Source organism: Pezoporus flaviventris, unplaced genomic scaffold (assembly GCF_033815535.1).
Source record: "Pezoporus flaviventris isolate CSIRO_AGI_PZ_B2104156 unplaced genomic scaffold, CSIRO_AGI_Pfla_v1 ptg000031l, whole genome shotgun sequence".
NCBI lineage: Eukaryota > Metazoa > Chordata > Aves > Psittaciformes > Psittacidae > Pezoporus > Pezoporus flaviventris.
The window spans coordinates 28,265,957-28,291,014 of record NW_026892579.1 but is presented as its reverse complement, the minus strand read 5'-3'; the positions used below and the strand labels follow the sequence as shown (position 1 = coordinate 28,291,014).

The 25,058-nt window shown below is 39.1% G+C and overlaps 1 protein-coding gene across 6 annotated transcripts in view; it reads left to right on the top strand.

The window, feature by feature from the left end:
- Positions 1-25,058, top strand: part of PHF3 (PHD finger protein 3) — a 51,187-nt gene continuing 26,129 nt past the window's right edge. The window contains exons 1-5 of one of the 6 annotated variants that reach the window (XM_061460550.1): positions 1-178; positions 18,175-18,309; positions 19,733-19,807; positions 20,438-20,599; positions 21,891-23,712. In XM_061460550.1, the coding sequence (XP_061316534.1) occupies positions 20,458-20,599; positions 21,891-23,712 (1,964 nt within the window). In that variant the 5' untranslated portion in view covers positions 1-178; positions 18,175-18,309; positions 19,733-19,807; positions 20,438-20,457. Of the gene's footprint in view, positions 179-10,726; positions 10,996-18,171; positions 18,310-19,732; positions 19,808-20,437; positions 20,600-21,890; positions 23,713-25,058 lie in introns of those variants that run through there. The other 5 variants (XM_061460552.1, XM_061460553.1, XM_061460551.1 and 2 more) reach the window with 5 other exon arrangements.

Here is a 25,058-nt window from a genome sequence, read left to right as displayed (position 1 = left end):
GCCGAGCCGAGCCAGGCCAGGCCAGGCCAGGCCGGGCGGGACCACCGGCGCTGAGGCAGCCCGCGCGCACCCCGCTCCCGCAGGCCGTGGGGCTGCGTGCACCGCCCTTTCTCCCTGCGGCGCGGCCGCTGCATCCTTCACTCCGCGGCTCCGGGTTAGCGCTGGGCAGCGGAGCAGGGTGAGTTACCACTGCCGGGCAGCGCTGCGGACTGCGGCAAGTAAAGGAGTTAGAGGGGGAGCGGCGGGGACAGCCAGGTTGCGCGGCCTCGTCCTGCCTTCGCCGGGGCGCGGGGGGCGGCCGGGCAGGGCTGAGCTGAGCTGGGCTGGGCCTGCTACGGCGGCAGGGCCGCGGCCTGTCTTGGCCTGGCCTGACGCCTGAGCCCGGTGCGGTGGGGTGGCCCAGGTGGAAGCGGCCTGCTTCTGACGCGGAGCCGCTGGCATGGGCTATACGCGGAGGCGATGCGGACGGTGGCAGTTGTGGAGAGGCTGCTCACGGTCTGGCAGCAGGCCCGGGGACGCTTTCTGTGCGAGCCGCGGCCGCCCCGCAGCGTTCCGCCCGGGCACGGCCTCGCGGGCTGGTGCTGACCTTGCGGAGGCTGAGCTCTGCGGCCCCACGGAGGCCGTGGCCCGGGCTCCTTGCCCTGCCCTCTGGCGTGGCGCTCTGGCCCCGGCTTCGCTGGCTGCGGCGGTCTTTCCGTTCTCCGCCCGCCCCGGCTTCCGTGCGGCACCCTGCCGAAGGCCCCCTGCCTGCAGTCGTGCTGCGGCTGGCTTTCCCGCACCGCTTCTCCTGCCCTGTGTTTAGTAGGTCTTGCCCCTTCTTAGCAGTGCTTGTCCCTTCCCATCTTATCTCATGAGCCGCTGATGCCTTCTTGCCCCACACAACGCTGAGGAACAAACGCTAATTTAGACCCCGCTGTGCTTCCTGCTATTGGTCTGACCCGTTCCGGGCTCCTCCTCCCGTCTCTCAAACTTAGCATCATCAACAATCTCTGTGTTTAACTCTTGTGTATAATACCCACTGTAGGAAGTGCAGGAGAAAATGTGGTCATCGGCAGTATCTGGGGGATTCAGTGGCCTGGTAATATTTCCAGGTCCTGTTCTTGTATGAGATGCTCTTTTTGAGGGAATGTGTCCACACTTCTTGCTTGCTACTGGAATGCTAGTAATCGGTATCTGTGAGGCTATAGAAGAGCCATTGCTCAAATGATTGCGAGTGTGCTTTCTGTATGGTCTGCACAACAGAGACCTGTTACAGCTATGAAGTAAGGGTCTAGAAGAGCACTCTGTGCTGTGTAGTTAGTAGAAATAAGCAGTAGAATGAAGCATGAAAGTGAGGAAGGGAATACAGGAGCATGTGATGACAACAGCTGCACCATACAAATTGTAGCTGTGGTGTTGTCTTTTATGTAGCTGTTAATCCATTATGTAATTTCTATACATTTGCAGTTATGAAAATGGATGATAACATCACTAACCCGTGGAAATATTGTAGGATTAAATGAAAGGATGGTAAACATACAGCATCTCTTTAACACCATTAATTCATGCTTTGTTTTGATTAGTAAATTAATATTTTGAGGTTTGGAACACAGTGTAAGGGAAATCATGAAAACTAGGATTTTATGTCTTGGAGTAATTACACTTAGTGTGTAGCCCACAATGAAACTGCTATTCAGCTCCCTTATTTGCTTTACCAAGTATCTTCTGCTTTCAATTCTGTAGTTAGCTTTAAATATAATGCATAGAAATACACAGTTCTGAACACCTAAATTTTTTTCAGCTGTCATTGCCCATGACTCAGTCATTCGGTTTTTATGTGCATTTTATATTTACAAACTCTCAGGAATTTCAAGTAGCTGAAAGGACACCTAACTACAAACTGTGTTCTCTAGATCTAATTCAGTATAGTTAACTGAAATAATTCAATACAGTAGTAAGGTGTTCTTAAGAAAAGAAAAGCTCTAAAACATCTGCAATTCTTATCAGCCATACTTTGCAACCTCCTCTTTTTAGAAAGCTGAGCTCTACCTCCTGGAGTAAATACTACTAATGTTGTGCAAAGACTTGAGTGGATGTATGCTGTATGATGGTTTTCTAAGCTGTTATTTTAATGGAAGTTTATATTAAAAAAATGTGCTTTTCCCTGGTCAACTTAAATATCATTATATCCAAGTCTTAAAAATAATAAGGGGAGATAAATTATTTGTAGGAAATAATCAATTTTGATTGTTTTATTGTATTATTCAGGCATGCTATGCCGGAAAGGTGTTTGTTTGTTGTAATGGCAAGGGAATATTCTTGAAAGGCAATATTATGAGGTAGCAATGGCAGTGTCCACTAAATGGGGATATGAGTGACTGTTATGTAGGAGCAAAAAGCAAAAAATACAGACAACTTGTGATACCTGCCTGAGTGGTGCCAATATAACTATGTGATGGTTGATATATTCCTGTGGAATGAAGAAGCCATTAAGCTTCTAAATACTTCTGAAAAACACTCCAATGTGTGTTTCCAAATTAGTCATTATCAGAGAAATGCTGACAAGTTTAAAAGATATTACAAATGAAATTATTCTGTTTGGGTGACTGACAGATAATCCGTGTAACATGTTACACAGCTTCCCATTTATACTGTGTTTAAGCTGGAAATACTTAAAACAATACTTGAGGAACTTGAGGCTGGAAAAGAGTTGAAGTGCATAGCAGTAGTGATGGAAAAATAATCCTCATCTTTTTCTTTTCAGAGAAATGTCTCTTACAAAATTCTAGAGTTAGATTTAGTGATGGAGAGAATAATAGAATGGTGTATAATATTTGTGGTATTCAAGAGTATTCATTGATGGTACAGCAAGTGAAAACAATGTACTTTACAAAATAAATTTGCAAGATTTTAAAAGTTAAAGACATATTTGTAACAGATCGCAACTTCTAGTGCAGCAGTGTGCCTCTTCTAGCTGTAAAGTGAGGGTGAGGAATTTTTTGGGTATTTTTGGGGAAGTAAGTCTGTTCAAAGATAACAGTTGATTTTCTGTGATATAATAATTTGATCTTGATTAAGAAAAGGCTTCTCTGTACTTTTTCTGCATTTCATTCTATTCTGATTAAATCCTTTGAAATTTACTTTTTCTTCTTCACTGAAATGAGTTATAGTTGTGGCTGGTGAATGTAATTCTTTTGGATAGTGAAGGTTTAATAAAGAGAATACCTTGAGCTGTCTGCTTTTCTTCAAATGCCATGATAACAAGGAGTAAGGGATCTCCTGTGTCAGTGAGGACAGCAGCAAGCCTCAGATTATAGACAGATTTTTGGGATGTGATTATTACTTAATGTGTCAGACTATTGAGATTTCAGTAGCAGAATGCTAAGATTTGTGTCAGTTGGTGTCTGAAGACTAGGGTGAGTAGAACACAAAAATAGTGTAGAAGAGCTGGTTGAGAACAAATTAAATGCTCAGATTTGTGTTTCTTTGATTTGTGACAGGGCTTTGGTTTTGGTGCCACTAAAAGCTGTATCTTTGATTTTTAAATGTGGGATTAAATAGTAAATAATAAATAGGGGATTTATATAAGGCAACGTATGGTGTATGCATACTTATAGGTAGATGTTTCTGGCATACAGTTTTTGTTAGTATACCTGGGCCTCCTTTGCAGTAATACTGGTGTTTAAGATGAACCTGTTAAGTATATATAGCTGTTAGGCAGGTCTTTGACAGTGTCCTGTTCAATGTGAGATGGGTAAATAAGGAAGATCAAATTTTATTATGCTCAAAGGCCAAAGCTCAGCAAACCACGTTCTATCCAAGTGGTGTTTTTTTTTGGGGGGGGGGGGGGGGGGGGGTTTGGGTTTTTTTTTTTTTTTGAGAAAAGACATTGAAATGCTTTTTAACAGTTCTGAATGTGGTTTTTGGGGGCTGCTTTGCAGTTCATATGCTCATAAATCAAAGAGCTTGTCCCATCAAAAATGTTTTGCAAGCTAAGTCAGTTCCTGAAGATTGCCCTAGATGATGGGATTTGAGCCAGTGTGAACCAGAGTAGAAAGTGCATTAGCGTGAGAGTTGTAGAGTTGAAGTTTTCTTGTCAGCTCTGCCACTGATGCACTCTCTGGTATTGACTTCCTTTTCTTATCCTGTGATGTGTTTAGACTGTGAGCTCAGTTGGCCAAGATCTGTTACTGTAGAGGACCTGGTTCTTGGGTTTGGTGTTTGGTCCTGTAGTATCCGTGTGTGTCATGAGTGCAGCTGCTAGTGCTTAAAACACACTTCACATTAATTTTCAGTTAGGTGCTTGTGACCTTAAACTTTAAAGTTGTGTAGATGAGGAAGGGGAAGGTATCAGTGAGCACATGGGATGGTCCAACATCACAGCTCCAGTGAACAAAGACAGGCATTTTATACTTTGATTACCTTGAATGCTCTTTTTAGGTTATAGTATTTGCCAGAAGACTTGGGTGAGGATTTTTTATTTTTTATTATTACCTGCCTGTGGTGTTCCCTAATTTAATTTCCTAATTGAATTGAAAATTTGTAACTTTCGATTACAGTGCAGTTTCCCTCTTTTGATGAAAAGTTATCATTTGATTCCTCTGTGACAGTGTGGGGTCAGCTTTTCCCATGTCTTTTGACATTGAAGGTGCTATTTATCCAAATAGCTCTGTTCTTTTTGTATACTTTTCTGACCAGCATTTATTATTACTACTTGAAGAAATAAATATAATAGGGATTTTTTTTTATGGAGTATGTTACTGTTATGACTAGTCCTTGCTCTCAGTCATTTGGCCCATGGGTAAGCTAAAGGAAGGTGTTTACAGGTTAAGAGATCAAGTCTTGTATTTTGAGTGTTGCGATGTTTCCAACACAGTCCAGTCAATAACTAGATTTACAAAAGCTTTTAAAAGTACTAGATGAGTTCACTGAATTTGAAGCACCAGACACTATTAAGAAAGGTACATACATGAAATGGAAGTAACTGTGATCTTCAGCAGCCTCAAACTCACTGATTCAGGTAGGTCAATAAAGTGGATAGGATATTAAACAGCTAGGATTTTGAGTATTCTAAATAAACAGTGTAAGAGTTTTTTCCTTTATTTGGTTATGTTCATTCAGATCCCCCTTATTCCCAATTTAGGCATTTTTTGTTAAGTTTCTTTATAGAAATATTGTATGTTTCTGAAGTCTAACTTCTGAGGACTTTCATAAGCCAGATTTTTTTTTTTAAATTCACAGTCATTAAACATACAGGAACTTCTATTCTATATTCCTAAATTTAAAATAGAAGCTAATATATGAGTGTCAAGTTTAAAATGAAAGATAACACCTGAAAGTCACACCCTGGGCAGAGAGGGGAGGAGAGAAAGTAATTACAGTGAATGTTATTTAAAAGTATGAAACCTGGTGGTCGCACTCCTTTTGATGCAGCCCAGGATACGGTTGGCTTTCTGGGCTGCAAGCGCGCACTGCTAGCTCATGTTCATTTTCTCATCAACCGACACCCCCAAGTCTTTCTCCGCAGGGCTGCTCTGAATCTCTTCTCTGCCCAACCTGTAGCTGTGCCTGGGATTGCTCCGACCCAGGTGTAGGACCTTGCACTTGGCATGGTTAAACTTCATGAGGTTGCCATCAGCCCACCTCACAAGCATGTCAAGGTCCCTCTGGATGACATTGCTTCCCTCCAGCCTATCAACCGAACCACACAGCTTGGTGTCATTGGCAAACTTGCTGAGGGTGCACTCAATCCCACTGTCCATGTCAGCGACAAAGATGTTGAAAAAGACCGGTCCCAACACCGATCCCTGAGGGACACTACTCGTTACTCATTACTGGTCTCCAAAGGTGATATTATGACATCCCTGACTTGAACTAATTCAGCAGCTGAAGAAATTTTTCTTTTTTTTTAAGCTGACTCAGGCTGAAAAAGGAAATGACATTGAGACCATGAAGGGATTTTATGGTAAACATAACGTGAGTGAGATTCGGGAAGTCATATTTAATTGACATGCTTTTTCTCTTTAACATGGTTGTTTTTAGTGATGCAGTCAGTGATGAAAGATTCCAGTTGGTGGGTTACTTCTGTGAGTACCTGCTGTTGCAGTGGGGAGGCTGTTTGAAACAAATCAGTCTTAAAAATGTAAGAGAAAGGTACTTTATTTAAGGAATCAAGGAGAATGCTTTCTGTACCTTAAGCTTTTCTTGATGGTCAGATCTTGTTGCTTCCACACTCCTGTGTCTTGCTATGCTGTGTGCTGTCGCAGTCTCAGTACATGCCCTGGTGTTGCAGGAGCCAGCAGGTAGAAGTTTCATGTCTGTCCAGACTGAACCTGGCTCAGACTTCCTCCTCTGTCATTTTCTCCTTTGCCTTGTTTTTGAATGCTCCTCTTCTCAGTGGTTCTCCATACATGAGACTTTCCATATTCTGTTGCTTCTGATTAACTACCCAGTGGGAAAGCACTTTTGAATTATTGCATGGTGGGGGTATGCTTGGTATGTGCACTTTTGCTGTGAGTGATGCTAAGCCATTGGCCTTTAAGGTTCAAGTGGAGGACACAGCTGTTTTTCAGGGGAACAATGAATTCCTCCTCCAGGTGGTTAGAATTATCTTTGGAAATAAGTGACCATGAAAAACTAAACTCTGTTTTTACTTTTACCTCTGGCTACTTTTTTCAGTGTGTTTCAAATGCAAAATAAACCGTTCAAAATGCATACACTTTAGGCATTGTGTAAGGGCAGATTTTTTTTTTTTTCTTGTAGCAACTGTTTCGAACAGTCAGCTGTGTAGCAGGAAGTGTGTCTTTCATTGTCAGTCCCACAGATACTACACTTCACATGAATCTAGTAATGCTAGAAATAATTTTCTAAACTTGATTTATGCAAAGTTATGCAAAGAACTGAACAGTGGTTTCTTGAATGAGGTAAAGCAAAAATTTGTTTCATGCCTTGAAGTTTTGATATGTATTCATATTGTAGAAAATTCCTCTTGAATTTTCTTTAATAACTAGTTAGGTGTCATTGAAGGTGGCTGTGGCCATTGTATGTATAGCTGCTTTCACAGTTATTTTGCAGTGCTTTTAGTGTTCTGAATGGCTGCATGGTAGTCTGGCAAAACTTGCTGGTATTCTTTTCTCATCACATTGCTGAAGTCAGGTTAATTTCTGTCAGGAGTAATTTCTTTAGCAAGAGCTAACATCCTGCTTGAGCTTTGCTACTTAACACTGTTCCTAATGAAGAGGTGAGAGCTGCTTTGGTAACAGCAGTGTTTGAGTAACAATTATATAAGTGTTCCCCTTCGTTCCAGAAAGAAAACCTGGAGGTGCATTATTGTAAATGTGTTCAAAGGCCCTGCCGCTCTTTAATTTTGGGTACAAAAGGTTTCTTGTAGTAATTCAGAGGTGTTCTGTTGTTAGTGTCAGGGTTCCCTTTATCTGTTACTCTTGTGCTACTGTGCTAATATGAAAAAAACCCATAAACTTTACAGGAAGGTATTTGAAAGTACTGTATTGGGGCATTCATAATAATTTGCTTACTTTAAGCCACTGCAGCTCGTGCATTTTATCCTCTGTAGTATCAGATTGTTGTAACTACATGGCATAATAAATACGGATTATGCAGTGCAGCGGGCTTCCTCAGCAGCAGTTAGTTTGCCAGATCAGGAAATTATTTTGGCAACTGCACAAGGAATGTGGGCTATAAGTGCTAGTTGGCATGGTGTACAAGCAAGTGTAGAAGCACTGCATTGCTTGGTAAGAATAGTCCATTTTTTGGTGAGGGAGCTTAAAGTTGTGACACACTTGCTGCTGTGTGACTCTTAGATGCTTATTAAATGCACCTGTGTCCTGGGTTCAGCAGTAGCATTCATTTTCCTCCTTCTTAGTAGCTGCTGCAGTGCTGTGTTTTTGACTTTCAGCCTGGGAACAATGCTGATAACACCAATGTTTTTAGTTGTTGCTAGGTAATGTTTACTCTGACTAAGGACTTTGTGAGTCTCATGCTCTGCCAGGGAGGAGGGGAAGCCAGGAGGAAGCAGAGACAGGACACCTGACCCAAACTAGCCAAAGAGGTATTCCATACCACAGCATGTCATGCCCAGTATATAAACTGGGGGCAGTTACCTGGAAGGGCTAGATCACTGCTTGGGTCAGCCTGGGTATCGGTCAGTGGGTGGTGAGTGGTTGTATTCTCTTAGAATCATAGAATAGTTAGGGTTGGAAAGGATCTTAAGATCATCTAGTTCCAACCCCCCTGCCATGGGCAGGGACTACTCACACTAAACCATCTCACCCAAGGCCTCGTCCAACCTGGTCTTGAACACTGCCAGGGATGGAGTCTTCACAGCCTCCCTGGGCAACCTATTCCAGTGCCTCACCACCCTAACAGGAAAGAATTTCCTCCTTATATCCAATCTAAACTTCCCCTGTTTAAGTTTGAACCTGTTACCCCTTGTCCTGTCACTACAGTCCCTAATGAAGAGTCCCTCCCCAGCATCCCTATAGGCCCCCTTCAGATACTGGAAGGCTGCTATGAGGTCTCCACGCAGCCTTCTCTTCTCCAGGCTGAATAGCCCCAACTTCCTCAGCCTGTCTTAATACGGGAGGTATCCTTTTTATGTTGAGAACACCAGACCCGCACACAATAGTCCAGGTGAGTTCTCACAAGAGCAGAGTGGAGGGGCAGGATCGCCTCCTTTGACCTGCTGGGCACACTCCTTTTGATGCAGCCCAGGATATGGTTGGCTTTCTGGACTGCAAGCCCACACTGGTCCATCCATCAAATTGATGTCTCTTCCCTTGTTATTTCCTTTGTCATTATTATTATTATTGGTGGTAGCAGTAGTGATTTGTGTTATACCTTAATTACTGGACTGTTCTTATCTCAACCCGTGGGAGTTACATTATTTCAATTCTCCTCCCCATCCCTCCTGGCACGGGGAGAGAACGAACGTGGCGGGGGGAGTGTGGCTACATCGTTCTGAGTTACCAGCTGGGCTTAAACTGTAACAACCTGCTGTGGCCTCACTTTGCTTCTTGCTAGCTGTTGCATCAGTAGGACATTGTGTATTAGACTGTTTTGTCATGGTTAGCGTGTAGATACTGTAAAGGCACTGTGCTCTTCAAAGGCATAATGCTGTACCTGACCATTGTTCTCCTGAGTTGCCCTGTGGGAGAAGGAAGAAAGACCGACATACTTAAAAAAAAAGCCCCCAAACCCCGCAAACAAAGCAAAAAATAAAAAACAAAGCCCACAAACAGACAAACAAAACCCCAACAAAACAACAAACAGACAAAAACATTGCAAAAAGAAACATTTTTTTAATGCTCATGTGTAGTTTTTGTTAATTTTGGAAATTAAATAAATTGTGTAAATAGGGTTGAAATTGTATCAGAGCTCTTACATGTGTATGGCTAGGATTTCCCCTGTTGATTGCTAAACCAGAAATGTCCCATTAATGCATATAAGGAAGCATATTTACTGTTACAGTAAGCATTAGGAGGTACTTGGATTTGTATAGTGGCAGGTTGCTTGGAATAGGGGTCTAGAAAGTAATTCAAGCACTGCAAACTCTAAATCTCCTCCTTTTCCTTTAATTAGTGTGTTCATTAAAAAAAAAGAAAACAAAACAAAAAAATCCTGTCTAGTGTGTGGGAGAGGGATGATGAAGGAAGGAGAGGGAGAGAATGTATGTCCTTCTCCTGTTCCCAAAGCTTGAACAGCTTTGTGTATGCCAAAACTGGTCTCTCAGACTTTCCTTTATACCAAATTAAGCCAGGCACTGCTGCACTACTCCATTTTCCTTGCTTCTGTGATGATATTTGCTATAATTCTCTCTTTCCACTCTAAGATGTGCTTATGCTAAGGTTCTGAAGAAGCACTTTGATAACTTTTTTTTCTACTGTGTTGTGTCATACATTCTTATTAGTTGAATCTCTGCTGCAGTAGTTGCATTTCTGCTGTATCTCACTTCAGGGATCTAGAAAATACCTTGTTGTAGAATGCAGGTGCCAGCTTTGAATACAGTTCCTTCAGTTTTACCTAAACTTCTTCAAAATGGAAACTTCTAAAAGGCTGCTGGCTGTTTTGAAGGCCGCTCAGAGTTCTCATGTACTTGATTGAGGTCAGGTTTTAATCTAAAGTTTCTGTAACTTTATTGAATTTAATGATAAGTGAAAAATAATAAGGCCTTGCTGCTTAAAAATAGTTTCTTGTTATGAAGTACTTGGTAGTTCTTTTATGAACAATACAGTTCTTCTCAGTTTTGGGCCTGGTGTGTCAGGCTCCTGAGCCTTCTCAGCTCCACTGGTGTTGGTAGAAGCTGACCTCACCTTTTTCACATTTAAAGGTGAGGTATACTAGCAGTGCTGTTAACCAGGTTAGTTTTATTCCCCCCCCCCCCCCCCCCCCCAGTGTCCCACTTCTTTGGGTTGGTTAAGGTTTAAACAAATTTTAGAAAGGAGGTGTTTCAGTTACCCACACTGTAGAAGTGGCAGTACTCTGATACTGATAGCAGAGTTTATATTAACTTAGCATGGTATTTCTTTTTTTAAATAATCAGTTGGAGAATTGATCTTTCGCTGTGCAGTCAGCCGTCCTGAGGCATAAGCAGATTCTTCTGTTTGTTACAATTCTAAAATACCTTAAGCATTCTTTATAAAACACAGCAGCCAAAACAATTTGCTGTTTTCTTAGGTGTTTTATAATTTGTAGCTTATTTTCTTATGGTATTTTTCTTGTCTTTCTATAGGGCTGAAAGACACACAGGACTCTTCATGGATATAGTTGATACATTTAACCATTTAATTCCTACTGAACACTTAGATGATGCCCTATTTCTAGGATCCAACCTGGAGAATGAAGGCTGTGAGGATTTTAGTACAAGTCAAAATGTCTTAGAGGATTCGCTGAAGAACATGCTCAGCGATAAGGATCCTATGCTAGGATCTGCAAGTGCACAGTTCTGTTTGCCTGTTTTGGATAGCAATGATCCCAATTTCCAGATGCCTTGTTCAACAGGTAAATCTTATAATTTTTTAAGATTACAATTTAAATTACAGTTATACTCTAGTACAAACCCTTTTTTGTGATGTAGAAGTATTACTTTGGGATTTCTGTCTCCTTCCTGCCCTTTTTGTTACGCTGCTTACATGCCTGGCATGTAAACTACTTGCAGTTCTTTTTAACTTCGTTGCTTAACCGTAGAGGAGGGCTCCTAATCTGGATCAGGAGTAATTTAGGCTTTGCCTTGAGTACGTGTAAATTATTCCAAATTAAAGTCATGATTTGTTTAGAGTACATACTGTGCCTCATCAGTGAAGTTGCTAGTTGTCTTAAAAAAATGTAGTAATTCTGGATTAGCAGTAGGAGTATGAGAGTTGTACGAATTACTGCTCTGACCTCAGGGTTATTTGTTTAGTTCTAGGCATTCTAGTACTGGGTTGATATGGATTCTGGGTGCTTTGGTTTGGTTGACTTCAGGCAAAACCCTCAATGGTAATACAGTTCTCTTTTTTTGTTTACTGTTTGGAAACAGTTTAGAGAAAAGTTTTAAAAAAAAATAATTTTAGGTGTTGTGGAGTAGTTTTTGAAGGATGCTTTTTTTTGTGTGTGTGTGTGTATGTTTTTTTTTGTTTTTTTTTTTAAAGGGTGAGCAGTCGCTAAAATTCTTTATATTGATGAACAGTTAGAATAATGAAACCAGCTTGTTGTAAGAGACGAAAGGACACTCTGCTTAATATTTTTCTATTTGAGTGAAAGTTAAAAAAAAAAAAAATCTTGGGTTCATTACTGAAAGGTGGTGTAGGTCACTTTGATTATGTCAACATGTATTTTTTCCAGTAACTTTTATAGCTGTTTCTGAAAATCCCAGTCATTTTCTGATGCAATAGATAGCTCGTGTTCCTACTAGCAGACTAAATTCTCACCCTCACTAAGTCTGTTACAGTACAGAGATTAAAAAAAAACAACCAAAACAAACCCAACCTGTAAATAAGAGGTAATACTGACTTGGGGTGATTGAAAAGCAAACTACAAAGCCAGAACAAGACATTTGGTCTTTACTACTTTAGTAGGATATTATTTGAGGCCATCCTTAATATTTTTGTTATTCTGTCTGTAGTCTGTATCCTCATACATTTTTGTAATCCCCAAAACAAAAGCATGTCGGTCTTAATGTGCATGAGTGTACAACGTACACAACCAAATTCCTCCTCTAATTTTTTTTTTATTTCCTTCCAATAAAACAGTGATGCAGATCCTTTTTTCACATTGCATCCTGTGCAGCCTCTAGTAAACCTATACTGGTTTTTTTAATTAACCATTGGTTGCAGTTGTAGGGAGACTTTTGAGGGCTTCTTGGCACATATTTATCCTAAAAGTAATCAGCAGTGCAATAATTAATACTACTGATGGTAAAATAATCACAATTTTTCAGGTCCATTAAAATAAGCAAGCTAACTCTCTTATGTGAGGGCTGTTATTTCAGTCTGTATGCAGGCTAAGGGAATCAAAAACTGATTAGATTTAGAGGAGTTTGTTAATTTAAATTTTTTTTTTTAATCTGAAAGCAAGAGTAGAGCCATATTTCAGTAAATAAATGAAAACATACAATTTCGAATTAATGTAGTATGCATTCAAACAGACATGAAATGTTCTTGCTGTTGCTTATTCTTTCTAGGTCTTGATAAGAACTGTCCCTATTCTGAGATGGTAGGACCACAGTATATATTTATAGGGTTTTTGTTTAGTTGAGAATAACAATTATCAGGTTAAAGGAAAGATTCTTTGCGTGTCTTTCTTCCTTGAGTATTCATACAGCTCATGATTGATTTGATCTGTCGGAGACCACTGGTGATCTAACACAGCTTATGTAGTCTGCTGGTAAGAATGCAGTCATACAAGATAATAGTACCCTTGGTAAGAATTATACTTACAAAGCCTGTTGTTTGGTTTTGTTTTTTTTTCCCAGGCATTATGTGTGAAAGCTAATCTTTGCACCAACATCAATTTGTCTAAAAAATAAAAAAGCGCAGTTCTTTCCCACAAAACTTGCCTTACTTGCATCCTTAGAGCTATAACTCCATTGGTGTGTCATATGGAATGATGGTGTGCTTTATTCTGATCCTTCCAGTTCTTACCCCTTAGCCCCCTGTTGCTTTAAGCAGTATGGTAACAGAATGGTTTGTTATTGGCTCTTTCACTAGGGCTATAATTGTACTTAGAAAAATGTATTGTCAGTAAAGTTTTACTAGGTTGAGGTACATTTGTTGTTACCTATTTAAGTTAATGAGGGCAAGACTTAGGAGATGCTGGAATGATAGATGATGGTGGTTTTTATGGTATTGATACCATTCAGGAAGAAAAGAGTTAAAGTTAACTTTTTCCAGAGGTACAGATTTATTTACTACAATTTATTTTAGACCTTCAAACAGTATTTTGCGTAATCCATGCCTAGACCATGGAACTGTTTAAGAAAAAGAACAAAATGCTCATGGAAATTAGTTCAGAGAGCCAGCAAAGGACAGACTGCTCCATGAATAACTGGAATGTACTCTCTTCAGTCCAGTTTTTAAAGTGGTGAAGATTTCATGCTATAGCTTATTTGATTGCTGTGAGGAAGCTGAAGACATAAAGGTAAAAGTAGTTGGACTGAGGAGGTGAGTCGCCTAAAGTGGTATTAGGTATCATAGACAACATGGAGGAGCAGAAGGTGTGGCTAACTAATACTTCTTTGAAAGCCTGGTTTGAGCAGAGTTCAAGAGTATTTGTAAATGTGTACACAAACCAAGACACTATAGTCTTTCAACCCAAGGAGCTTGTACCATGTTCTAAGTATGAAATTTCTCAGGTGAACATGGGTATATGTGAGTGGCAGAAGCTTTGAGAAAGACTCGTTTCAGGCATGCTTACTCACATACCAAATTACTCGTGATCGTGACATTTTCTCTGCCTCATTTTGGAGATCAGATCTTTTTGTCCAAGGACGCTTTCTCTCTTGCTCATAACTTGGGTTTGAGTATGAGTTTGTTTGCTATTTTTCTTACAGCTACATTGACATTAGTTCTTGTTGGGTGTTATTTACAGGCCTAATCCAGAGTTATTACTTATCAACATTGCATCTGTCTTGCTTAGCTTCCGGGTTTATATTGCACATCATTTACCATGAACTAGCTTTTTTGTTCGTAGCAAGCTCTGTATGCTGAGTTACCAGTTATATGACTGTATGTCATGTAACCAATTGCTACCAGTATGTTTTTTAAACAGCTCACGTACTTGTCTGTAAGACAGAAACACATAGCTTTCTGTGAGTTGAAGTTTAATTTCCAGTCAGTGCTTGTTAGAGGCATCTATCCAGACAACGCAAGTTTTGTGAGTTGGATTAGAAGTGCTTCTCTTGGGGAGGATGGTAGCATGGAATCGTAGAATAGCTTGGGTTGGAAGGAACTTTTAAAGGTCATCTAGTCCAACCCCTCTGCAAGGAGCAGAGCAGGGACATCTTCAACTAGACCAAGTTGGTCAGAGCCCTGTTCAACCTGACCTTGAAGTTTTCCAGGGATGTGGCATCTATTGCCTCTCTGGGCAACCTGTTCCAGGTGTCATCCTCATTGTAAAAAATTTCTTCCTTATATCTAGGCTGAATCTACCCTCTTTTAGTTTAAAACCACTACCCTTTGTCCTGTTGCAATAAGCCCTCTAAAAAGTCTGTCCCTGTCATTTGTAGAATCTTTAAGTATTGGAAGGCTGCAGGAGGGTGTCCCAGAGCCTTTTAGTCCACATCCTCCTTGTACTCAGTATCACAGTATCACAGTATGCTAGAGATTGGAAGGGACCTCGAAAGATCATCTAGTCCAATCCCCCTGCTGGAGCAGTATCTCATAATCAAAAGTACTGGTGTGTGACAAACAATAAGGAGTATAGAATGGATGTCTGTTTCCTATCTATTGATAGGAAGAACTGTATCAGTACCAGTAAAGTAGTCTTGTGTTCATGTCTTGGCCTGAATCCAGTTTGTGCTGGATCAAAATGAGTCCTTCAGTTAGGTTACATTGTTGATCTTTGTCTACTCTTGTGAGCTGGCTTGGTGATTGCCACTGAGTAACTGAATAGGGTTGTCTTGTTCAATTTTCATTGAAGTTACATATTTGGAGAAGATTCTTTGCAGGTGATCCTGGTAATGGCTTTGAGCAGATGTAGAAGGAACTCTGACCTTCTCATAAGCTGGAAAGGTTATGGGTCAAAATAACAGATGTTATGCTGAAATCCTTTTAGGATGTGTTTGTGAAGAGTGACTGCTGAACTGTAAAGATGTAGCTGAGTTGCAGGTTTGTGGAGTTAGAGAGAGCAGACTGCTGCTCTTATAGGACAGTTAGGAAGTTTTCTGTTATTGAATGAATCAAGGTAAAAGCTGTCCACAGATCTTATTATTCACTGCAGCTCCTAGGAGCCTTAGCAGTAGTGGAAGAAGCAGTTTACTGAAGTAGGTATTAGCAGTAAGACCTACTGTTGATAGGGGAAGCAGATACATGCGCTGTCTTTGCCAGTTGAAGGACAGAATTTGACAAAATGAGGCTTTTGAGAGCTAAGGGCAACCAAAGTTCTTGAAACAAGCAAAAGTGTCCGATACCATGTTTTAGGTGTGTGTTTCTGGTCATCAGAGTGGTCTGGTGGCTGTTCTTCCAAGAACTGAATGACTGACACAGGAGGGGCTCTTTGGCATTTTTAATGTTTGCGTGGTATGGGTGGGTGTGGAAGTGTGGTTCTGCTGTATTGTGGGGTTTTTTTTGTTTGTTTCTCCTGAGCAATTCATTGGTCAGAAGTGAAAACTTCTGAAGCTTAGAATGTGACTTAACTCTTGAGAGCAACACTTTTTTTTCAGCTTTGGATGGTACCCTAGTGATAAATTTTCTGATTTCTTCTGTAATTTCCTGCTGGAAGACATGCTGGAACCTTATCCACTACTTTTATAAGCTTGTGAGCATAGCAAGTCAGACTGGTCACATGCAGTTGAACTAAATAACCAACACTCACACTACATTTGTATTTCTCAGCTATCACAAGTTCCATAGCTTTTCAGGTTGTCATTTACTGGGGCAGTTTGATTATACATGTAATAGAGGTAATGGAATTTGAATTGCGTATCATCTGGAAACATTTCTGGATTTAATAATAAAAAATCAAACCAATTTAGTTTGAGTGTTTATTAAATCAGGTGTTTCTCATTAATGATGAGGAAAACTGACCCTACAAGAGTGTACTAAGACTCTTAAGGACATCTTTTAATTGTCCTTTTTTTTCCTGTCCCTCTGTATTGCTGCTGGGAAATTGTTTCACTCAGATGCAGTCTGTTCTTTCTAGTTTTAGACTGTTTTCATGACTTCTATTGAAAGCAGCATTACCTCTGCTAAAATCATGATCACCTACTGAATCTCTGAAGACAAACCAATTGTTTTGACTACAAGTGTGTCTTTTCTTTAGATAGTGTCCTGTTTGGGCGTGTAAGTCATGTCAGGCTTTTTTCACTAAATCCAAATGTGTGTGTATTTTTCCTCCTGCAGATGAAATAATTTTGAGTGTAACCTTCAGAATGAAGCCCAAAATTAATGTTGTTTCTCTCAAGTTTTCTTACCTCTTTATGCCTTTCTTCCTCCAAGCTGTCCATGCGAACAGTTGTACAGTTTCTTGTGACCAAGGTAGTAACTTTCCTGTATAAAATTTAAATTTACTATATTGGTATTATATTTAGAACCTGGAGAATGTTTATTTTTCACTCTTTTCTGTTTGTAGGTAAGAAGCTACCATTTGAAAGCTGTAGTTATTTATTCTTTTGGATCAGTTTTATTAATGGAGAGAGTTTGGATGTGTAATAGGATTTAAAAGGCAGTTCATGTATTTATGAATGACAGAGCTCATATAAAGGCTCTCTTCTTTATAAATTAATGTGGTTTAAAGTGCTTGGTTTGGTGCTGTGTTTTTACTTTGTGGATGAAATTTGTTCTTTACTACTCCTCATTTCCAAAGTAACAGGCCTGTGGCTAAAGAACCATAAACCAGTAGCCCTGTGATGTAACTCCCATCTTTTTTTGAAAGATGCATGTTTTATTAAATTTATTAATCCTAGTTGATTTTCATATGTTTTATTCAAAAGAGAAAATCCCTCTACAATTCAGAGATTAATGAAGAATGGGAGTAAATCTTCAGTGTTTCACATGGTACTTATTGTGATTCTTTTCTTACACTGGGCAGTCAGTACAGAGTACTCACAGGCAAATTCTTATTTAAGCAGGTTACAGGCTTACAGGAAAACTTGTAAAGCAGTTGGAATTCGGTGTTTCCTTACGTAAATTATATCAGTGGCCTTGTTTTTCTTGCAAATACATTTTTTTTTTCTAACAGAGCATTTTTAATTCTGTCTATTGGATGTATGCATCACAAATGTCAATAGAAAAATGTTTTAATATGAAGTATGCCGTCTTCATTTGCAGTCTAGAGACTTAGTAATACCTTAGTATTTCTAATTTTGGCTGAAGAAAATCAAAGGAAGACTTGCATTAATAAAAATAAAGATTTATAAAGTTCTAAGATTTTGATAATGTTTTTAGGGCTATTTTCTTCTCTGTCCCTCTTTTACTACCAGCAAGTAAGGGTTGTTTTGCTCAGTTTTACATTGCTGAAGAATTAAAAAATGGCCATGCTTTTGTTTTAATGCATGGGAAATTTTACTTTAAACTTGCAAGTGAATTTTTTTTTTCTGCATGTTATTCTATTATTGTATAACATAAACATCAGCACAGCAGTTTGGAAATTTAAATACTTCACAAGTAATGGAGAGACTCAAAATAATAAGGTGAAGGCCAGTGGTGTCTTTTCCAGTACAAATATGTTGACTGTGACTCATAATTTCATTGTTTGCAGCTTGTTCAGTTGTACACTGGTGTACAACTTTTTCTATTCACGTTTTTTCCTTTATTTTTTCCTTTCTTTTATGTTTTATCCTTCTGTCTTAATTTCTGTATTACTGAAATAATCTTAAATATTACTAAGATCATCTATATCTTTCTAGTTCTGTCTGGTTTTGCTTTTGTTTGTTTACTTTTCCCAATGCTGTTTTTCTACTTCTGCTTCTTTTTTCATAATTTAATTTCCTAATCTCCTCTGTTATCTATTACTGTTCTCTGTCCCTTTTTCTCTTCCCAGCAGGGTCTGTGTCGAATGCTCCTCATCCTGGGGCCTCATGGGGCTGTACTAGCCGAGTTATAGCTCAGGTGGTTTGAAATTTGCAAGATTCTGTGCTTCAAATTCCTCTGTAAAATTAAAGCTACAGCACAGAGTCTTGTAAGTATGAAAATACTTTAATTATAATATTTCAAACTGTCTGTCAACAGTAGACTAAATGTGTCCCGTTTGTTATTGATAAAGGAGGGTGTGTAAATTCAGTAACTTGAGCAAGAACATCATAAAGCCCTGAACAATGGCAGCCCTGAAATCTGCTCCAGAGCTGTTTTAGAAGTCTGAGTAGTTTTCATTTGTAATGTTGTCTTCCATAGCTTGGTAGTTTAGTTTTACAGTGAGGAAACAGAAGAGGATCTGAAAGGAGCCTCCTTTGTCACAGTCTATTCCCCAATAGCAGTTCCACATTTTGAAGGAATGTTCTTTAATGAGAATGCTAATACCAAAGTGCAGAGCACTTGGTGGGATGCCTCTGAGAACACAAGAATGAGCAGCCGGAATTAGGATGAGAGTCCGTCTTGTTCAGTTTTCCATCTTGGACAGTGGGAAGTATTAGATATTTAGGGGAAAATAAAGTGTAACAGGGCACTTGTAATGTCATCTTTTTGCCAGCGTGTCCTTTTCCCCAGGAGGTAGCTTATAGCAAATAAGTGATTAAGGAACATTTGGATGAGTGAAGTAAGATCATCTTATCAGTCCTCTGCAGCTTGTCTGTGGTGTTTGTTACATAAATACATACACATAGACATAAAGGTGGCTCTGTGTATTGGAAAGTGAAAGTTGCCAGTAATTTAATGAAACACACTTTTCCTGTAAATTGATGTGCACAATACAGTAACTAAAAATTATTGTTAAAATGAGTAAAATTAAATTGTCAGTTCAAGAAACTCCTAGCTTTCAGCTCCTGGCAACCATCTAATTTTGGAGTTTCAGAGTGCGGATTACCTGGTACCAGGGTCAGGCTTCCTTAAGAGGCTTTTTAAAATCTTAATACTTGAACTTTAAAATTACCAGGTGGTTTGGTTGGCTTTTTTAAATTCTTCATGACAGGTGCTTGTGGATTGAATTACAGGCTTGATAGACTTGTTAGTCATTAGGAGCAGTGTTCTGCAACTTCCAATTTTTGTTATCTTAAAAGTATGCTCATTATTGTAGTGCCTTCGCAAGAACATTATTTTTTTTAAGTTGTAGTAACATCAGACTTGAAAAGGAGCAAGAATTGACAGATTTTTTTGAGACAGTCTAAAGATTTTAACAATTTTTCATTTCTATTGTTTATTTTGATTTCTAAGGTAAATTTATTAATTTAAATCAGTTTTAAGTAAGCAATTGATAGAAATTTTTAGGTATCTTATTTCTATCATGTGAGGTAGTTTATCTTAAAAATGCTTCTAGTTAGTTTCCTGAATAGTGAAAAATGGGCATATTTGGTTGTTTGGAGTCTGTGCTGTATTTGTCAGACCCTCCTACATGTTTTGTAAAGTCACATGGGTGTTTGGCTTGATCTTGCAAATTTCTCATTCCACAGGGACCAGGATTCATTAATCACACATAGGATCTTGCGATAGGAGAGGCTACCATTGCAGAACTAAACTTAGAGAAGGTGAGGAGAATGGCTGGTACAGTGGCCTGACTGTCTGTTAGGAAATTTATTTGCAGGAGAAATCTCTGGGATCCTTTGTAGTGGAGGTTAGGCATTTAACAAAGATAATATTCTTGCTCTCCTGGGAGACTAGTGCATGCTGCACTCCATACTCTTCCCAAAAGGGGTTGCAGATATGTGATGTGGGTGGGACTTAAAGTTTTAAAGTTGTGTCCTGTGAGAAAACTGTGATTTTTAAACTCTGCACTGCTGGATCAGCTCTTTCTGCTGTTTACCTTTCTTCACTTTTTCTTAGGTGGGAAGGGACAGTGAGGGACAGCTGATCCTCTAAGACTGGGGACCTTCCTGTGGCAAAAAAAAAAACAAACCCCAAACAATAAAAAGGCAAGTCCACCAAAAAGCTATAAGGAATAAAGCTACAGAATTTTAAGCTTTGAGTAATAGCTTCTTCTACACTGAAACTGCCTCACATGGAAATTTTTTCTTGCGTTACTTCATTTTTTCCCGTTTGTTTTTAGATGGCAAATTAATTTTTCCCTGTCTCTTCCCCTGTCTTGCTTGGCATTACAGCTGCAGTATTTTTGATCATTTTAAGTTTTAGGCTCTTTCTTGTTTGCTTGTTTTTTCCAGTGGCTGGTCTTGATGATATTATGGATGAAGAAGGAGTTAAAGAGAGTGGGAATGACACCATCGATGAAGATGAGCTTGTTTTACCTAACAGGAATTTGAGGAGCCGTTGTGAGGAAACATCAGTCACATCACCAAGAAAATCACCACGATTAATGGCACAAGGTGGGCATTCAATATATTATGTGTATTTGCACATTTAAAGTAAATTAAATTTTTATAATCCCACACCCCCAACATTTATAAGCTTAAAGTAAAGCTTTGATGTTTGCTTCTGTGAATTCAAGTACAGATACATCATTTTTATACACTGCAGCTTGAAGTCAGCATTCATAGAGTACTACTCAGTTTGAGTTCCTGTTTGATAAATATTTTGTGTCCACTTTTTGGCCAGTGGTCCTGATAGGAATTTTTAAGATTTTGATCCTTTTACCTGCATCAGATTAGCACTGTGGTTCTTCACTAACAAAAGCATGGTGGATTTGCAAATAACATTGGAATATTAGGTTAGCGTGTTTCTTTATTTTAAATTAAAATTTTAATTCTAGTGATTTTTGTTAGTGTATTTTCTTCTTGTTTTAAATAGTTTTATAGCAATTGCAGTCAGAGTCTTCCATCAAAATATTTCAATATGCCTAAGTATTTTAATCAAATTTTAAATTGTGTGGCAGCTAGTTTCTTATGGTTAGGGTTTTTCTAACTTGGTGAATTGATGGAGTTATTTACGGCACTGCTTATTCCCCCTGTAGTGTAGGCTGAGTTAAAAAAAATAAAGTCGGAATTTAAATAAGAGCCTGTGGTACAAAGCTGATGAGTATGCTTTTTAAAAAGACGACGCCATGCGGGGATGGTGTCTTGTTTAGAAAATGTAGGAGATGGCATCAAGTGAGAATATGATTGGATCTCAGATTCTGGTACTGTGTTGTCTAAAAGCTTTGTAAGCTTCACAGCTTTACTTCCAAACACAATATAACTTACCTGTGCAACTTTTACTTGAGGTAGAAAAAATTGAACTGTAGAGAAGTACAGTGGATTTTGATTGCCTCTGTTCTCACTTCTGTTTTGTATATACTATTCAGAACTTTTGTAGCCATTAGAATAATGAGGACTTACCTCCATACTGTAGTAGTGTAAAATTGAAATGCAAGTAATTTACTACTTTTTAAAGTAGACAGCTGTGACGGCTTTCTGTGGATTTTGTTTGTTTTTTTTTGTTGCTTGTTTTTGTGTTTTTGTTTTTTTGTTTGTTTGTTTGTTTTTGAGGGGGGGGTGTGTTTGTTTGTTTGGGGAAGGGTGTTTGGGTTTTATTTGGTTGGGTATTTTAAGTTTAGTAAGCACCTAAGTTGTAAGTTCTCTTTGTGTCCAGTAAGCTAAATCAGTTCTATTCTAGATAGGTCTTGTATTTGCAAAGAGGAGGATGCACTATAGCTAAGATGTTTTCTTTCTCCCTTCCTAGAACCAGTACGGAGTTTGCGACAGAGCACGCTAGCCAAGCGTTCAAATGTTGCACCTCTAGTTAATACCAAGAAATCATCTGTAAAAAGTGGATCTGCTCCAAAAACTGGACAGAAACAAGAGAGAAGTCCAGCTAAAGAGACAGATGTTGCTGCACCCTTGAAAGCGGAGCAGCCTAAAGAAGTTAGGCGTAGTACAAGAAGATCAGGACAGATAGAAGGAACTGCAGCAGCAGTTACAGCATCCCAAAGTAATACAGAATGTTTTCCTGGTCCCGAACACATGAACGAAGTAAAGTCTGAAACCCCATACCAGGCAAAAGTTGAGGAAGCATCCCAAGAGTTAAGTTGTGCTAGTTTAGCAGGAGCCTGTTTTCCTTCTTCTGGAGAAACAAAGGAAATAACAGAGGTTGCAACGAAGACTGAATCTGAAAGTGTTGAATCGGTTTGTTCAGTATCTGCAGATACTGAAATTGCTGCAGTTAAAAATGAAGCAAATGATGTGCTTGATTCAGTGGTCTCTAAAACTTCTTCAGAAGAAAAGACTGAAAATAAAACAGAGGAATTGAAGAAGAAAACAGAAGAGCACGAACAAAGTGGGGTAACTGGAAAAGCTAATGATCCATCTAGTGTTTGTGTGAATCCAAGTGAAATCTGTGAGACCTTTTTGAGTTTGTCCAGCTCTGTAGAGGAGGGGGTTGATTGTATTTTAGGTTCCCAGAATGTGGAAGTTCCTGGTGGAAATATGCTGTCAGTAAAGGAATGTATAACAGAACTTGCAGATAATGACAAGGAAATGGAGAAAACTGTAACTTCATCTGAGAAACCGTTGGACAGTACAGATTTTGATAATAAAGACTTAAACAGCAAAGAGTTTACTTCTGCTGACCCAGGAATTAGCATTTTGGAAAGCGTTGATCTTGACCAGGCAAGCCAAAATGTACAGCAGCAGATCAGTACTAAAGTAGAAAGCCCTGAAGCATCAAAGTCTCAGGATGATGATAAACAAGTTAGCATTCCATCAAAATGTGACAAGAATATTAGGCCCCGGCATAGTAAATCTGTTACACAGAATAAACAAAATCTGAGTCCAGGTACTCGACAGAAGTCGGGTGCAGCGCAACAAGAAATAACACGTTCAAGAGCAAGAGCTGGTCTTACAGTTTCAGGGCTTCATAGTCCATATTCAGCAAGTCTGAAGCGGAATGCAGATGATCAAGAGAGCCATCAGCATCCAAATAACCCAGTTAAAATTAGAAAGAAACAGTCTGACCTGAGTTCGAAGGCAAAGAGCTGTATTTCAGAGGTGACTGTAAAAAAGCAGACCAATACAATGCTGAAGAAAATACCCCGAGTCCAAACTTCTGGGCAAGTACAGAAGTCATCAATTCAAAGAGCAAGTGAGAAATCTCCTACTCATCATAGCTTTTCTAAAGATACCCACCACTCTGCACACACATTGTCAGGGCATGTTTCAAATCTTGGTCAGAAGCAAGCTCAGGGGCAGAAACACCAGCTTGCAACTGTTCTAAAACCAAACAGCTCCACAAAGGAAGAGGCAGAGACAAAAGATCCCACTGTTGTAGAACATCTGAAGGAGGATGATAAAGAAAAAAACAAATCAAAACGAATTGATAAGAATCTCCAACCTCGCCAGAGAAGAAGTAGCAGAAGTCTTTCACTTGATGAACCTCCGTTGTTCATTCCAGATAACATTTCGACGGTTAAACGGGAAGGCTTGGAACACACCTCTGTTAGTGAAAGCAAATATGTTTGGGTGCCCAACAAGCAGTGTGGCTTTTGTAGAAAGCCACATGGCAACAGGTGTGTGTAGCTTTGTGTCTGAGGAATTTATTGTTGGTCTCAGAAGATAATTTTTTTCCTCTTTTACCAAATGTTTCATGCTTGAAGAAAAAAGGCATAGCCTCATAATGGAATACTGTCTATTGCACTGTCAGTTAATTTCCTTTGCCTCATAATGGAATACTGTCTGTTACACTGTCAGTTAATTTGCTTTGCACTCGTACACTTCTATGTCTTTTAAATAGAGTAGTAGAAACTAGTTTGACAAAAAGAATTTACTGAAAATGCTTTGTTCTAGGAATAAATTTGTTGATGAATGTGTAATTCTGCTATGCTGCTAAAATGTGTGCTTTAAACTTGACTTTTTTTCACAGAAGAGAAATAAGGCTAAGATGTCTGTGTTCCAGATTGTCATTTCCTTCCTAACAGAGACTTCTTAAACTGAAGGATGACTATCATCCCCCCCAAAAAAAGAAACCACCCCCCCCCAAAAAAAACAAAGTAGTTGTTTACATGTGACTTTTATCTGGTAGAAGTGTGATTCTGTTTTTTTTTGTTTTTTTTTTTTTGTTTTTTGTTTTTTGTTCAATTTGCATAATCATTGTCCCTGCCTATGGCGGGGAGTTGGAACTAGATGATCTTAAGGTCCTTTCCAACCCTAACTATTCTATGATTGCTGTGAGGCTTTCCTGTCACAGGAGTACTGAAGTAGTTGAGGGGAGTGGTAGAAAGACTGTAAGTCTCAACCCCTGGAAAACTTCTGTGTAGGGCGTATCTGAAATTGTCTTTAACTAAACCTAATAATGAGTTTGTGTCTGAAGTTGATAATGTCCCTCTGTGGCAAAAGTTACTCTTCTACACTGTAAGTGAACTGAAAAAGGCCATTGGGTTTCACTAATGAACTGTCAGTCCAAGACTGAGAATTCCTTTATTACCACTTGTTATTTTCTGGATTTAATATTGAAGAATTTTTTTTGAAGTTACAGTTCTACCTCCCAGCCTTTTTTATGGTGTTTTTGTTTTGTGTTTTTTTTTGGTTTGGTTTGTTGTTTGTGTTTTTTTTGTTTTGTTTTTTGTTTTATGAAAGCATATCTGATTAGTCTTTTCCTTATGTGAAAGAAAACGGTAATTTTCAGTGAGTGTGCATTAGAACTCCATATATCAGAGTGAAATATGGAACAATTACCTTTGGTGCCTGAGGTTTTTATTCATTTGTAAGAAGAGCCTTTGTGAGTTTTATTGACTACTTACATAATTTGAAAAGCTAATACATCAAACTCATTTACTGTGCATCTAGAGTAAACTGCATCGCTGTGGCCTACTAAAAGAATTACAGCTATATTTGCTCTGCCTGGTTGGTAAGAATT